We start from the raw sequence: 16,689 nt of genomic DNA on the forward strand, positions 1-16,689 counted from the left end.
ATTTATAAACTGAGTGGATTTAAAAAATAAATTCAGTCTTTAGCCTTAGGAGAATTATCACCTTAGAAGTTAAAGAGGTTATGTTCATAGAAAACTAAATAAGGTGTATAAATTAATGGAGTTAATGTGTGACCTAATAGTAAATAATCAAATCAATGGAAGTTCATTAAGGGCTTAGTAGTTATGATCAGTGACTATAAGAAGTGTAAACACCATCCTATAAGATACAATTCATCTTATCAAGGTGCTGACAGCCTAGTGGCAGGTGGAAGAAGGGTATCACAAACAATGGTTTTTTTTTTTTTTTTTTTTTTTTTGAGATGGAGTCTTGCACTGTTGCCCAGGCTGGAGTGCAGTGGCGCAATCTTGGCTTGCTGCAACCTCTGCCTCCTGGGTTCAAGCAATTCTTGTGCCTCAGCCTCCCAAGCAGCTGGGACTATGGGCACGGGTACCATGCCTGGCTAATTTTTGTATTTTTAGTAGAGACAGGGTTTCACCATGTTGGCCAGGCTGCTGGTCTCAAACTCCTGGCCTCAGGTGATCCACCCACTCTTGGCCTCCCGTAGTACTGGGATTACAGGCATTAGCCATAAACAATACTTAATTGACGAGTGAGATGGCTTCAGTGGCGGGTAAGTGCACTGTGTACCTCATGGACATAGAAAACTTTATGAAGGGGAGAGGACATAAACTTGGCCTTGAAGGATGAGTAGAATTTAGGTAGAGTGGTAAAGCAAGGACTTCTTTCTTAATGAAACAATCTTGGCAAAAACATCAAAGTGAGAATAAGCCCTGGTTTGTTTAGGTTCCAGAGATTTTGATTCACTAGGTTAGGGTAGGGTCAGAAAATGAGAGGAGATTAAATAAAAATATGTTTTATAACTGTAGAATCTGTTTTTCTTGTCTATCTGAAAAGCAGTGGCATAATCTTGCTGGAATGTGGAATAAATTAAATCCTTTCTTATATTCAGGATCTTGAATTGTTAAAAGAGTATCACCATGTAGATATATTTGCATTTATAATAATATTTATTGCCTGTCCTCTAAGTTCATGACGTTAAAATTTTGCAAAACTAGTTGATTTGGTTTTCTATAAAAGAGCATCTCCAATTAGTTAACATTGTAACTCTTACAGATAGGATCATTACATTTATAGTGATTATCCTGAGGGCCTACAATGTCCTTAGGTGTTTTTTGAAACTCGTGATTAAAATGGTCAATATACATACGTCTAACTGTATTCTAACAGCAGTTTGGCATAGATGATAATTGTATTAACTAGAATATTAGGTAATTTAAAATTCCCCAGTCATGTGGACAAAAGAAAGTTTGGTTGGCTTGTTTGCCTTTATAAAAATATTTAAGTTAGTTTGGCTAGGTTCATTTTTCTATCCCAAGTAATTTTTTTTATTTTGAAATTAGTTAATACTAAATAATGCTCTGATAATATTGAATACTTTGAAATCTAGAAGAATATTTTATTTTCTTTCATAAAGGTGTGACTGAGAAATACAAGGGTGGAAGCATTATAATCTCTCCCTGCTGCCTAATAATTACAGAGCAATATTAATTTGTATTCACTAGTAGGAATGTTTACTTGATTTATTTTATACTTTATGGATACATTCGAAGAAGGAAGGCTATTGTGGGCCAGTTGAAAAATATTACTTTGATGGTAATGTAATTATAACATAGCTTTTTGAATTCAGGGGACTTCTTGAAGCCCCCATTAGTTTCTCAGTGAGAGTACTGTTGGCATTTCAATAGGACAACAGTGTTGCTGAGAACTGTCCTGGGCATTGCCAGACGTTTTGTGTACCCAACTGCCACACACTAAATGATAGTAGCACTCCTTAGTCCTTGTTGTCACAAGGACCAAAATTATCCTGCAGTTTCCATACTCACCCAATGGAGAACCATTGACCTTATTATAATTTCAAAAGGACAAAAAGAGTGCAGTCATTTATTTAAGTCTTTAAACGATGTTTTGATATGTAGCAAATCTGTGCATCCAGATAAAGAATAATTGATATAGATTGATTTTGTCTCTTAGAAATAATGGAAGAGTTCTGAGTGACAGACCTATCAAACATTGACAGAGTTGATTTAGGCAGCTTATGTTTACTCATCCTTCTTTTGAAGAGTATGAAACAAAGGATTAATTGTATTTTCTGAAAGTGTTGGTACTTTTTTTTTTTTTTGAGACGGAGTCTTGCTTTGTCGCCAGGCTAGAGTGCAGTGGTGCCATCTCAGCTCACTGCAACCTCCGTCTCCTGGGTTCAGGTGGTTCTCCTACCTCAGTTCTCCCGAGTAGCTGGGACTACAGGTGTCCGCCACCACACCCGGCTAATTTTTGTATTTTTAATAGAGACGAGGTTGACCAGGATGGTCTCGATCTCTTGACCTTGTGATCCGCCCACCTTAGCCTCCCAAAGTGCTGGGATTACAGGCGTGAGCCATCGTGCCCAGCCTGGTACCCTTATAATAATTGTCTGTGAATTGTCTTGGCCTTTTATGACAATTTATGATAAAACTAAGAATTTTTATTTCTGTCAAAAGAACTTTATTAAATGTTTTATAAACATTTATTGACTTATAACATTTCCCCTAAAATAAGTTGGAACAGAGCTATCCTTACAAATCTCAGGAAATAGTTTGGCTGTCTTTACTGAATTTATGTTTTAAGTGACCCTTCTAATTGAAGAGATAAATCCACCATGAATGAAAGGCTAAATATAAAAGCTAGTTATTTGGCATTTAAAACCCAGAAGTCAATAAATTACAACTACACTTCATAATGTGTCTAAAGCTAAAATGCTTTATAGTTTGAATCTACTGGTTTTTGTTTGTTTTGGGGACACTTTTCAACAAATTTCATTTAGTCCAAATCTCAGTTTATTTAAACATAGTACTGTAATCATCATTGCAAAGCAAAACAAGATGGGATGCTGGTGATTATCTTACTCTATATTAATTGGTTGAGGAATCAGTTCTTTCTTTACTAGGCATATATCTTCATTTTTAAAAAAAGATTTAATATTGTAAAGCTGATGGAGTAGGAGTTGTGTAGCTGGAAAACTAAGGCAGAAACCGTAATATTATATCATCTGTGGGCTTTTATAATGCTTTTATAAAAGCAGCACATGGATATCAGTGTTTTGGTTTTTTCTACATGTGTAGGTTCACATCAGTTGGTTCTTAGAGATGATGTTTACATCTACTGTTCCCCTGGGAAACCAAAGTAGAGCTTATTGCATTCTTGATTGAGGTTGTAGCTTTCACTTTAGTTAAGGCTTATAACAAGGAATGCTATTTCCTCAGCAGGAAAGAACAATTAACTGATTCATTAATTAGATCCTGTTTGTACTTTTAATTTTTTTTTTTTTTTTTTTAAATAGTCTCTCTCTGTCACCCAGGCTGGAGTGCAGCGACTCGATCTTGGCTCACTGCAACCTCTGCCTCCCAGGTTCAAGCAATTCTCCTGCCTCAGCCTCCCGAGTAGCTGGGATTACAGGCACGCACCACCACGCCTGGCTAATTTTTGTATTTTAGTAGAGATGGGGTTTCACCATTTTGGCCAGGCTGGTCTTAAACTCCTGACCTCAAGTGATCCACCTGCCTCTGCCTCCCAAAGTGCTGGGATTACAGGCGTAAGCCACCATGCCTGGCCTGTACTTTTAATTTTTAAATTTGCATGAAAGAAAGTCTTCTGCCCTCAATATAGGTATTAACTCTTATCAGCAGTGGATAATATTTTTCTGTTTAAGGACTGAGGCACTACAAATATTTTTATCCTGGCAAAGACCATGATTTTGCATCAACTAATAAATATTCTTCATAATAGAATATGTAAATCATTCTATTATATTAATTTTTAAATGTTTTATTTGGGACACTACCTTTTTATACTTTGCCATGAAGCTACACTCAGATTTTATAAAGCCACAGTGAATGTTCATTAAATATATAGTCTTGTTTGATAACTTAACCATTTTATTATATTGTTTCAAAATAATTTTGCAAGTTATGTAAGAATTATCAGAGACTTTGGGGTAGAACAAATTTGAAATCATTAAGTCCAAATTTAAGAAGTTAATTGAGTTTCATTTTTTATGTAGTGATATATGTACCTGTGACTTAGGATTCGAAGACTTGGAATCAAGACCTGTAATTTTTCATGTAGACACTATTAGTAACTGTGCTTTGTTTGTAGAAATAGAGTTATACTTAAGATATTTTGGTTAATTAAAAGAATGCTTGGATGATTATATTTAAAGCTTGGAGACTCGGCTCGACTATAGTCAGGTTTCTTCTATCCAATATTATTTCTTGCTTTTAAATATTTTAGGTTGTTGCTCAGATGATGTGGTTGATGGATCATATTTTTAAGTACACAAACTTTGGAATTGTTTCTCTAGTTCATGGAGACTTCTTTATAAGACAGGTAAGTAATGAGCACTTTTTTCCCCACAGTGATAGCCTGGTCAAATTGATTCTTGATTATAAAAAGAGGTATAACAAAACCAATTATAATAGGTAGGGCTGCTTCTAACCAGTCTCAGGGAGCTTTTTTTTTTTTTTTTTTTTGAGACACAGTCTCACTGTGTTGCCCAGGCTAATGTGCAGTCGCACCATCTCGGCTCACTGTAACCTCCACTTCCTGGGTTCAAGTGATTCTCATGCCTCAGCCTCTGGAGTAGCTGGGACTATAGGCCTGCCACTACGCCCAGCTAATTTTTGTATTTTTAGTAGAGATGGGGTTTCACTGTGTTGGTTAGGGTCTCGAACTCCTGACCACAAGTGATCCACCCGCCTGGCCTCCCAGAGTGCTGGGATTACAAGCGTGAGCCACTGTGCCGGGCTCAGGGAGCTCTTTCTCTGAATCTTTTTTCCCTAACCATTTATTTCAATCTAAATTTGAGTATGGATAAGTATTAAAATACTTAAAATGCAAATATTCTAATCTCTACTCTTCTCCCATTTAGAAGGTACATTTTTAGTTTAGTAAACATTCCCCACTATTCAGTTTCTTAGCTATGTGAATTGGGCAAATTATTTAAATACTCAAGTTTCTTGTTTTCCAAACTTGAATAATATGTAGTATCCCCCACAATGGTTGTTGTGGGAATTAAATGAAGTAATACCTATAAAGCACTCAGAACAGTGCCTGCTACCTTCATCATCATTTTTATCTTGATTACTACTATTGTATCACTATTACTTTTATTTACAAGGCACTGTTGTATAATATAATAGGTATCTAAATTACTAGTAGGCAGATTATTAAATAAATTAATAAATAAGTTAATGTAATAATAATAATGGGAGATGTTTTGGGAATTCATAGTGGGAAAAATAAGTATATCAGTTTTATGTGAATCCAGAAAAACTTCAGAGGAGAAGATGATATTTGGCACAAGTTTTAAAGAATAGGTATGGATTTGATGGAGGAAGGTGAATTGAGAAGTCCCAAGCATTAGGAATAGTTTAGTGTAGGAAGAAGAATGATAGCCTCTTATCAGCACTACATTATTTTCTTGACTTGTTACTAGTATTACATGCTTTATTTTCACCAGAATGGATAACTGAAATATGGTATGTATGAGCTTTTATGCATGACAATACCACAGTTATTTGGTGTTTACATATTTAACAACCTGGATTGTGTCGTGCTTTGCACATAATTATTACTTAATGAATAATTGATGAATTTAATCAAGCCTTTTCCAAGAACCACAAATTCAGAAATAAGCTGGAAAGTGAGTAGAAAAACTTCTAAGTTCTATGAAAATAGGTGTCACAAAACACATATACTTTACTCCAGACAGTTTTATGTACTGGACATTATATCATTTCTTTTTGGAAACACCCTTTGTTCTTCTGAGCAGAGAAACAAATATAAGCATACCCTGGAACCACAGGAAGTGGCAATGGGGAGTGGACACAAGGTCAAGACAAAATAAACTGATCGGGACAACTTAACAAAGATCCTAGTGTAATAGCGCAGAGAAGGCAGCAGAACCAACAATTAGAAAGCTTAGCAGTCTCAGGGATCCGAAAAGCTAGCTGAGCACCTTACCTCATTTCCAGCTTTAGGAAATAATTGAATTTATAGTGTAGTGTAACAGTTGATTCTAATGATGATCATCAGGCATCAAGAAGAGGGTCTGGGCTCGGTGGCTCATTCCTGTAATCCCAGCACTTTGGGAGGCCGAGGTGGACAGATTGCTTGAGGCCGGGAGTTCGAGACCAGCCTGGCCAACATGGTGAAGCCCTGTTTCTACTAAAGATACAAAAATTAGCTGGGCATGGTGGCATGAACCTGTAGTCCCAGCTACCTGGGAGGCTGAGGCAGGAGAATCGCTTGAACCTGGGAGGCAGAGGTTGCAGTGGGCCGAGATTGCGTCACTGCACTCCAGCCTGGGTGACACAGCAAGATCCCATCTCAAAAAAAAAAAAAAAAAAAGAGGCTAAATTATACTAGATTATCAGTGTACTTTTAGATAAAAGTTGAAAATTAGGTACTCCAAAATATTTTCTTGTGATTACTATGTGAAGTTTTGCATACATAAAGATTATATTTCGAAGTATCTGGAAAGTTTACAAATTTATTTCTAAAGAGCAACGTGTTTTTCCCTGATAGATTAGTAATAAAAATCTATAACATGAGGGGAAGGAAAGGAAAAAGCATTAATGTTTAAAAGAAAAATTCTCTTGAGACTTTGCTACTAGACCATTTTGACAAGCTTTTCCAAGAATAGTAAAAATATTTTACATATAATCTTGAGAACTTAATAGCTATCTTAATCATAATCAGTTCACTTCAGTAAACTGACTAACAAAATGTCTTACATGTTTTCCATTTGGGATACATTTGATCTAAAGACTGAAAGCATACTAATTATTTTGAGGAGTTTCTGTAATTTTGTTGGCTGGAAAATATTGGCAAATTGATCACACTGAAAGAAAGAACCAGCTGGGCGCGGTGGCTCACGCCTGTAATCCCAGCACTTTGGGAGGCCAAGGCCGGCAGATCACAAGGTCAGGAGATCGAGACCATCCTGGCTAACACGGTGAAACCTCGTCTCTACTAAAAATACAAAAAATTAGCCAGGTGTGGTGGCAGGCACCTGTAGTCCCAGCTACTCGGGAGGCTGAGGCAGGAGAATGGCGTGAACCTGGGAGGCAGAGCTTGCAGTGACCCGAGATCGCACCACTGCACTCCAGCCTGGGCAACAGAGCGAGACTCTGTCTCAAAAAAAAAAAAAGAACCTTTGTGATATTTAGTTGTAAGCTTTGGGCCTTCCTACAAATTTTTCTAGATTCTTCTTTTTAGACTTCAGGTCATCTTCTTTTCTCTCTTTCCCTCTCAACTAAGATACAGTCCATTTTTAGCTTTACTTTCACATTTTTCCTAAATGTAACTACTTATTATCAATACAATATAATTGAATCTCATCAAATTCCCTTGTGTGGAATACTGCAAGTCTTCTAACTTATCTCCTGTGGTCTTTTGGTCACTGGAGCCAGCAGATTTTCTTTTTTTTCTTTTTTTTTTTTTTTGAGACAGGGTCTCACTCTATCACCCAGGCTGGAGTGCAGTGGTACCATCAGGGCTCACTGCATCCTCGAACTTGTGGGCACAATTGATCCTCCTGCCTCAGCCTCCTGAGTAGCTGGGACCACTAAATGTGCCATCGCACCCGGCTAATTTTTGTATTTTTTGTGTAGACGGGGTTTCACCATGTTGCCCAGGCTGGTCAGATTTTTTAAACAGAAATAAGATATAACGCTTCCTTGTTCAAAACTATCCAAAGATGTCCCCTCCAAAACTACTTACCATGCGTAAGGCTTTTCTCATTTGGTCTCCACCTCCCTCTGCAGCTTCATTTCCTACCCCTGACTTCCTTGTTTATCACACTTCAGCCACACTGGCCTTGGTGCTGTTCTTTGAACATGCCATACTCATTCCCACCAAATGACCTTTGTCCTTTTTGTTCTTGTCATTTGGAATATTATGCCTTGCATCTTCACATGACTTATTCCCTCACATTATTAATTCTACTCAAATGTCACCTCCTCATAGCAGCTTTCTCTGACCCTCTTGACCCTTTCTATCCTTTTACTGTTTTCTTCCTAACACATATTACTAGTTGAATTTGCACTCCACATTTACCATCTTCCCAAACTAGAATGTAAGCTCCATGAAAGTCTCTTTATTTCCTCCTCTATGTCTAGTGCCTAGGACAGTGTGTGGCACATAGCAGGCACTCAGTCAGTAATCACTGAATTGATGAATGACTGCACTTTCAAGGGCAATCAGAACAATTTCCTTTTCCTTCAGAAAGAAAGGTTTATTTATATAAATGCTAATAACTTCTCTCTTTTTACCCCTGTGGTCAAAAAGGGCAGTAAGTTGGGGTGGGGTGGGGGAATCACTATTCTATTCTGTGATTGGATTTTAATTTAGAAGCTGTAATTTGTTTAATTTTATGGCATTTTAATTTTGGATGTACCTGTACTTATTACGTGTGTGTGTACCTTCTAGGGAAGATCTTATCGTGACCAACAGCTGCTGCTTCTCAAGAAGCACTTAGAAAATAATTACAGGAGCAGAGATCGAAAATGGATTGTTTTGTTTCCAGAAGGGGGCTTCCTCAGGAAGAGGCGAGAAACAAGTCAGGCATTTGCCAAGAAAAATAACTTGCCATTTCTTACAAATGTTACTCTGCCAAGGTCTGGGGCAACAAAAGTTATTTTGAATGCACTTGTAGCACAACAGAAAAATGGAAGTCCAGCAGGAGGAGATGCTAAAGAATTAGGTATGATGGTTTTTAGCATTTTTTACCTTGTTGGAGTTAAAGGATTTTCTGGAGTTACAGAAGATGATCATTGTTCTTTTTTTATATTTATAATTTTTGTTAAAAATAATACTCAGGGAGAAGATGAAACGGTAATTTTTAAAAAATGTTTCCATTTACAAAAGTAGTCCATGCTTATGATAATTTACTCAAATAATACAGAAATGCATAAAGTCAAGGATATCTTTCTCCTGTCCTACTTATATGGAGCCATTCCCACCACTGCAGTAAACATTCTTATGAATATCTTTACATATTGGTGGAACTATTTCTGTAGTACAGATTCCTAGAAGTGGAATTGCTAGGCTAAAAGATATAACTATAGAAATAACATGTTTGAAAAACTAATCTTCTCATTTATCAAATAATACATATTTTCATTTATCAAATTGAGAAAGCTTTTTGGTTTTCTGGGGTTTTTTGTTGTTGTTGTTGTTTTTGTTTTTGTTTTTTTTCTGGGTTTTCTTGGGAGACAGTCTTGCTCTGTTGTCCAGGCTGCAGTGCAGTGGTACGATCATAGCTCACCGTAGTCTTGAATTCCTGGGCTCAAGCGATCTTCCCACCTCAACCTCCTGAGTAGCTGGGGTTGTAGGCACATGCCACCATGCCTGGCTAATTCTTTAGTTGTTTTGTAGAGATGGGGTCTCACTATGTTGACCAGACTAGTGTCAGACCCCTAACCTGAAGTGATACTCCTGCCTTGGCCTCCGAGAGTGCTGGGAGTATAGGTGTAAGCCACCATGTCCAGCCTTGTTTGTTTTTAATGCAGAGAACTAATTTAATGCAATTTGATAGTATTAAGAGCATTAAGTGTTAATAAATGACTCAGTTATTCCACTGCAAATATTTATCAAAAGGAAATAATCTGAAATGCAGGCAAAGAAGTTTATTACAGATTATTTATAATAGCCAATTATTTATAATAGCCAAAAAATTGGAATTAGCCAGAAGTGAGAATGGATTAGTAATTATCAAATATCCATACAACGGAATACAACACAGCTGTTACAAATGATGTTTATGGCGTGTTTGTATTGGCTTGGAAAAATGTTTGTGCTCTTATGTTAATAGGGTGGGCAAACATACAACTCTTATGAAAACAATTTGAATTCAAGTCTGTAAACAACAAGGCAGTAGGAAATGCGTGAAAGGAAAGACCAAAATGTTAGCAGTGATTGCTTTTCTGAGTTGTAACATTATGGATTATTTTTCTCTATGTATTAATGCTTTTCTGAATTTTCCATTTTTAAAAATAATGTGTATGTATTACCTTCTCACCAGGAAAAAGCAAATCATTCTCAAAGATGCAACTGTCTTGCAGATAGCCTGGTAAATTACAAAGCTTTGCAGAAGATATATGTGCTCATAGCATGGAGACTGTTTTGAACAAGTTATCTAAGATACTACTGTGAAAGTTTGATTATAAGTTAGAAAGCTGAAAGGCATTCACTAGGCCTGTTTCCTTTGCAGTATTTTGCTATTTCTTTTCATATTCTTTAAATAAAATAAAATAAGAATTGAAATGATTGGCCCTCAGAAACAATGTGTTTTTAAGTGGCAATCAGGACCAGACATAGAAATAATGTCTATGATTTAACTCAGATTTAACTGAGTTTTCCTTTTATTTGTTTTTCCCAAGCAGCTGCTTGGCAGTCAGCTCTCTTAATCTTTCATCGTCTATTAAAAAGACAAATTGAAAGAGTCTTTTAATAGAAAAGGAAAGTTCAAAATAGTTTCACTGCTGGAGAGACACTGTGGCAATGGCAGCTGAGCCAAAGCTTGAAGGCAAATGTCTTCCAAACAGGATTAGTTGCACTAATAAAGACTGCTGTTTTAAAATAGTTCCACCCAGTCAATATCCTGTGGTGGTCTAGATCTCAAATGTAGGGGCAGTTGTTATACTGATTGCGTAATAGTGAAGAAAAATGGTTGTTTTCTTTTAGAGAGAACTAGTTTATGTTTATAACTAAAGCAGAGTAGTTTATTTTTTAATCCTACCTTAAAGTTTTTCATTCTACCTGTTTAGAAGAAAAATTATAAGTGTACTGGAAAACTAGTTTTACCTATATTATTTTCTTTTCCATATTTTGGTATTTTGCATTTTATTTTCTTTTGCGTTTATATTCACTAACATTTTATTCCGTGTATACACAAACCATGCCTTTGTGTTTAATATGTGATGCATACATATATACCAAAATTAAGTTCTGTCTGATTAACTTTAAAAGGTTTAGTATTTTTGTTATCACATGATTTAACAGATATTAAACTGAATTTTGGTGTTTTTCCTCATCATTTAATTATAAAAATTTTCAAACATACATAAGAGTTGAAAGAATTTTGCGGTGGATATCTGTGAGCTGACTAACTAGATTATCTCTTCATCCTTCTGTCTATCCATTAATCCATCTTGGTTGTTTCATTTTTTAATGTGTCTAAAAATAAGCTTCATTAGCATACTTTACTCCTAAACATTTCAGCATGTATATCACTGGTAGCTTGGTAAAGTGTGTTTCTTTACATAAACTCCATTCATTTAGCAATATGTTATTTAAAAATTAATTTTTTACTTGTTTTACAAGTATATTTTTCTCCTTCACAATGTTATTCTAAAATCTTTACAAAATTTAAGGCCAGTTTTAAATTATTTGACATACAAAAGTAATATATCATTGATTCCTAATGCACATTTGGACTTATGCTTGAAAATGAGTTTTCTTTTTTTAGGGATTTCTTACATACTTCAAATAAAGAATGGACCATTATACTCTAAAGTCTGGCCATCAGTATCCTCTGTGATGTTTCCCCTCTCAGTTCTCGCTCACCTTTGTACCCCATGCTGGGTTAAAAACAGTGTGCAAAGGATCAAACCTAGCAGAACTTACCATCCCCTCTCTACAACAGTAGTCACCAGTTGTACCTTCCAAAGGGCAGGAAGCTTTATTGCTTTCTGTGTATATAACTCTTGCTAAAACTGAGGGAGATATTTTGCTTTATTTATTTATTTATTATTTTTTATGTATTTTATTTTTTTGAGACGGAGTTTCACTCTTGTTGCCCAGGCTGGAGTGCAATGGTGCGATCTCAGCTCACTACAACCTCCACCTCCTGGGTTCAAGCGATTCTCCTGCCTCAGCCTCCCGAGTAGCTGGGATTACAAGCGTGCGCTACCATGCCTGGCTAATTTTGTATTTTTAGTAGAGACGGGGTTTCTCCATGTTGGTTAGACTGGTCTCGAACTTCCTACCTCAGGTAGGATCTGCCTGCCTCGGCCTCCCAAAGTGCTGGGATTACAGGCGTGAACCACAGCACCTGGCCAATTTTTTATGTTTATTTATTTATTTATATTTTTGAGACGGAGTTTAGCTCTTGTGCCCAGGCTGGAGTGCAATGATGGCGATCTTGGCTCACTGCAACCTCCACCTCCTGGGTTCAAGCAATTGCCCTGCCTCAGCCTCCCAAGCAGCTGGGACTACAGGCATGCACCACCATACCCGGCTAATTTTTTGTATTTTTAGTAGAGATGGGGTTTCACCACGCTGGCCAGGCCAGTCTTGAATTCCTGACCTCAGGTGATCCGCCCACCTCTGCCTTCCAAAGTTCTGGGATTATAGGCATGAGCTACTGCACCCAGCCTGCTTTGTCTTAAACAAGAGCAGCAACAAAATGTGTACATAAAGAATGCTTAATTTTGTTGCCATGTTCCAATATTTATTAATGCCCATCCTCAGTATCACAAATCTTGGTGTTTATATTGTATTATATTTATTTAGTGAATGATTTTGTTTTGCTTCGAAGTCTCTTTTGTTTCTGTGATGTGAGTTTAGCTTCTGACCTTTTCATAGGTTAGTTTTTTATAGGAGTGTTAAATATAAATTAGACCTTCATAGTACATAATTGTATCAGATACTTGAATGGTGCATGTCCAGTAGATAATAGTGTTCTTTGTTTCGAGGTTCATCCATTTTATAACATAAGTAATGCTTAATTTCTTCTGAAGAGCATTATAGAACAGGAGCACCAAAGTTCATCCTTAGAATTTTTCTTAAAGCAAAAGGTATATTGATATATCTTACACTGGTCAAGTAATCTATGTTATTTGCTGCAGATAATATAAACGTTGATTTAATTTTAAGTCTTTTTTTTCTTTGTTCTCAGACAGCAAATCAAAAGGCCTCCAGTGGATAATAGATACAACGATAGCTTATCCCAAAGCTGAACCTATAGATATTCAAACCTGGATCCTTGGATACAGGAAACCAACAGTCACACATGTACATTACAGGTAAGAATTCTATATTAGTACTCAGTATATATCCAACAATACTACCTCAGGACAGTATGAATGTCTTAATATTTAGTTTTTAATCACACAGTAGAAATAGTTGGCTCAAGTTCATTCTTATGCTGCATTTTTAATATTAAAATATCATTTGAAGTAGATATTTTGCTCAGTTATAAAGATCTCTAAAAGTGATATTCTAGAGGCACTATGATTATTCGGTTGCCTGACACTTTTGAGTAAAAGTTAACTCAAAGGGCAAACATCAAGGATAAATACATACTCACTTGGGTTAAGAAGGTATGTATTAATAGAGATATTACAGAAAAGGGGTCCTGATCCAGACCCTAAGAGAAGGTTCTTGGATCTTGAGCAAGAAAGAATTCAGGGCGAGTCTGTAAAGTGAAAGCAAGTTCATTAGGAAAGTAAAGGAATAAAAGAATGGCCACTCCATAGACAGAAGAGCCCCGGGGGCTGCTGGTTGCCCATTTTTATGGTTCTTTCTTGATGATATGCTAAATAACGGGTGGATTATTCATGCCTTTCCTTTTCCTTTTTTTTTTTTTGGAGACAGGGTCTCAGTCTGTGGCCCAGACTGGAGTGCAGTGGCGCGATCTCTCGGCTCACTGCAAGCTCCGCCTCCCAGGTTCACACCATTCTCCTGCCTCAGCCTCCCGAGTAGCTGGGACTACAGGCGCCCACCACCATGCCCGGCTAATTTTTTGTATTTTTAGTAGAGACGGGGTTTCACTGTGTTCGCCAGGATGGTCTTCATCTCCTGACCTCATGATCCACCTGCCTCGGCCTCCCAAAGTGCTGGGATTACAGGCGTGAGCCACCACGCCTGGCCTCGTGCCTTTCCTTTTTAGACTATATAGGGTAATTTCCTGATGTTGCCGTGGTATTTGTAAACTGTGATGGTGCTGGTGGGAGCATAGCAGTGAGGATGACCAAAGGTCGCTCTCGTGGCCATCTTGCTTTTGGTGGTTTTTAGCTGGTTTCTTTACTGCAACCTGTTTTATTAGCAAAGTCTTTATGACCTGTATTTAGTGCTGACCTCCTGTCTCATCCTGTGGCTTAGAATGCCTTAACTATCTGGGAATGCAGCCGAGTAGGTCTCAGCCTCATTTTACCCAGCCTGTATTCAAGATTAAGTTGCTCTGGTTCACACACCTGTGATAGAAATTGAATTTGTTTTTAAATCATTAATCCACATAAGATTTTCTGAATGATTAAATTGGTAATTTAGCTATGACTTACACTTTTAAATTTTTAACATTTTAATATGTCATTTGCATAAACAACAGTAGCAAAAACATTTATTGAATATCTATGCTAGCTTCTTGTTTTTTTAATGTAGTTTTTTTAAGGAGTTTGTATAAATATGACAGGTATTTGTATGAAGCATAGGCTTCATGATAAAGCCTGTTTGGTTTTGATCACTTTATAGGCCTTTTAGCCTTACTATGTTTCCCTGTGAAAGACCTCAACCCATGGCAACTACCAAGGACAAGTGAGGAGATATACTTTTCTTTTCTTCCCAGGATTTAATCAAGATTAGTGTCTAACCAATATTAGAGGAGAGGAAGTACCTGTGTTCAGAAATGGAGAGCAAATGAAAACAGCAAGAAAGAACAGAGGTATCCTGGTGTCAGGATAGTACTGTGGTTTTGCAAGAAGCTTGTGAGAGGGGATATGGGCCATGTCTTTAGCAGCTCCCAGGAATAGTGTCTATCAACTATAGAGTGACTTCTCATGTATTGTTTTTGGCCCTCAGGACACCAGGGGGTGTAGGGAAAGAAAGAATGGTTTTAGTTCAGACTTTTCGTTCATTTGGTTATATTTTAAAAATTTTAAACAAGGACAAGGTGTTTCAATAAAAGTTTTTAAATGCAGCATTAGAAATCACATTATATATACAAATGTTAATAATATAAATAATTGGGATTAGATCCCTTTCTCTTGTAATGTGAGGAGGTTGGCAAGAAAAACTGGGTAGTATCAACTGCTTAAAGTGGGGAGTGGGTGCCCAAAGTGTAGGAAAAGATTGTCTGGAAACTATAAAGTTCACTAAAAAATAGTAGTTTTGTTTAGTGTTGGCTTGCTTATCTTCACCTATAGGTCGATTTGAAAAACTATTCATGAAGGTTTTTTTTTTCTGCAGTTAAGCATAATTTCTTCAGAACTCTAGAACTATTGAGCCATATGGTACCAGCCAATTTTGTTTCACATGATGTCGAAAGGATTTGTTTTCATCTTAGCAGACTTAAAAAGATAAATAAATAAAGCAGCCCTCATTCTTGAGAATTTAACTGAAGTGATCACTTAGTGATTTTGGTATATAGCTGGGCAAGTCAGTACTATTGCTAGTTTGTGTTTTTTTGAGACACAGCTTCACTCTGTCGCCCAGGCTAGAGTGCAGTGGGCACTGCAACCTCTACCTCCTGGGTTCAAGCAATTCTTCTGTCTCAGCCTCCCGAGTAGCTGGGATTACAGGTACATGCCACCATGCCTGGCTGATTTTTGTATTATTTGTAGAGGCTGGGTTTCACCATGTTGGCCAGGCTGGTCTCGAACTCCTGACCTTAAGTGATCTGCCAGCCTCGGCCTTCCAAAGTGCTTTAGCCATGCACCTGGCCTGTTGCTAGTTTTTTAGTGTAATCTTTGGAAATGTGACATGTGATAGTCAGAAAGTAATTAATCCGTCCTGCTCAGCTTTTATTAGATCCCACTTAAGATATTTCATGTATTTTAATTTCTCCATTTTAAAAGAAATAATGTAGTTGGTAAAATGTTATCTATAGAGCTGACAAGCATGAGAAGCCTAGAGTTCTGTAATTTAAAAAAAAAAGAGCTAACATAGATAAGTCCTAGAACATTAGTACCACTTAAAAGGCAGTTATTATGGATCAAATCAAAACAAATTCATAGGTAGTAGTAATTAAATGAAACACTTTTTTTTTTTTTGAGATGGCATTTTGCTCTTGTTGCTCAGGCTGGAGTGCAATGGTGTGATCTCGACTCGTCGTAACCTCCGCCTCCTGGGTTCAAGCGATTCTCTTGCCTTAGCCTTCTGAGTAGCTGGGATTACAGTAGGCATGTGCCACCATGCCTGGCTAATTTTGTATTTTTAGTAGAGATGGGGTTTCTCCATGTTGGTCAGGCTGGTCTCGAACTCCCGACCTCAGGTGATCCGCCCACCTTGGCCTCCCAAAGTGCTGGGATTACAGGCATGAGCCACCGCGCCCGGCCATGAAACAATTCTAAGAGAAACTCCCAGTTGAAAGTACAGATTAAGAGAAAGTTTAACAATTCATAAGTATTAAATCTATAATAAGTTTCTATATATTTGAGATACTTTTATTATATTTTAGGTAGATTTCATAGAGGGCAGTAACTGTCGTCTCCTACGTAGTACATCTTGGTGTCTGCTCAGAGCCACAAAATGTGGCTCTGGGTGGCTGGGATATTACATTGTTATGTGATAGCATTCCTTACCGTCAGAATTCACTTGGGAAACAATATAGTTAGCATAATTTATTTAAC

The 16,689-nt window shown here is 37.1% G+C and overlaps 1 protein-coding gene across 10 annotated transcripts in view; it reads left to right on the top strand.

Moving 5' to 3' along the window:
* The window catches only part of LPGAT1 (lysophosphatidylglycerol acyltransferase 1), an 89,054-nt gene that overhangs the window by 39,422 nt on the left and 32,943 nt on the right, over window positions 1-16,689 (top strand). For 8 of the 10 annotated variants that reach the window (XM_063725287.1, XM_054520951.2, XM_063725291.1 and 5 more), the window contains 3 exons: window positions 4,349-4,444; window positions 8,549-8,822; window positions 13,020-13,146. In XM_063725287.1, coding sequence (XP_063581357.1) covers window positions 4,349-4,444; window positions 8,549-8,822; window positions 13,020-13,146 — 497 coding nt within the window. The remainder of the gene's footprint in view (window positions 1-4,348; window positions 4,445-8,548; window positions 8,823-13,019; window positions 13,147-16,689) is intronic. The other 2 variants (XM_063725296.1, XM_063725294.1) reach the window with 1 other exon arrangement.

This window comes from Pongo abelii, chromosome 1 (assembly GCF_028885655.2).
Source record: "Pongo abelii isolate AG06213 chromosome 1, NHGRI_mPonAbe1-v2.0_pri, whole genome shotgun sequence".
Lineage (NCBI taxonomy): Eukaryota > Metazoa > Chordata > Mammalia > Primates > Hominidae > Pongo > Pongo abelii.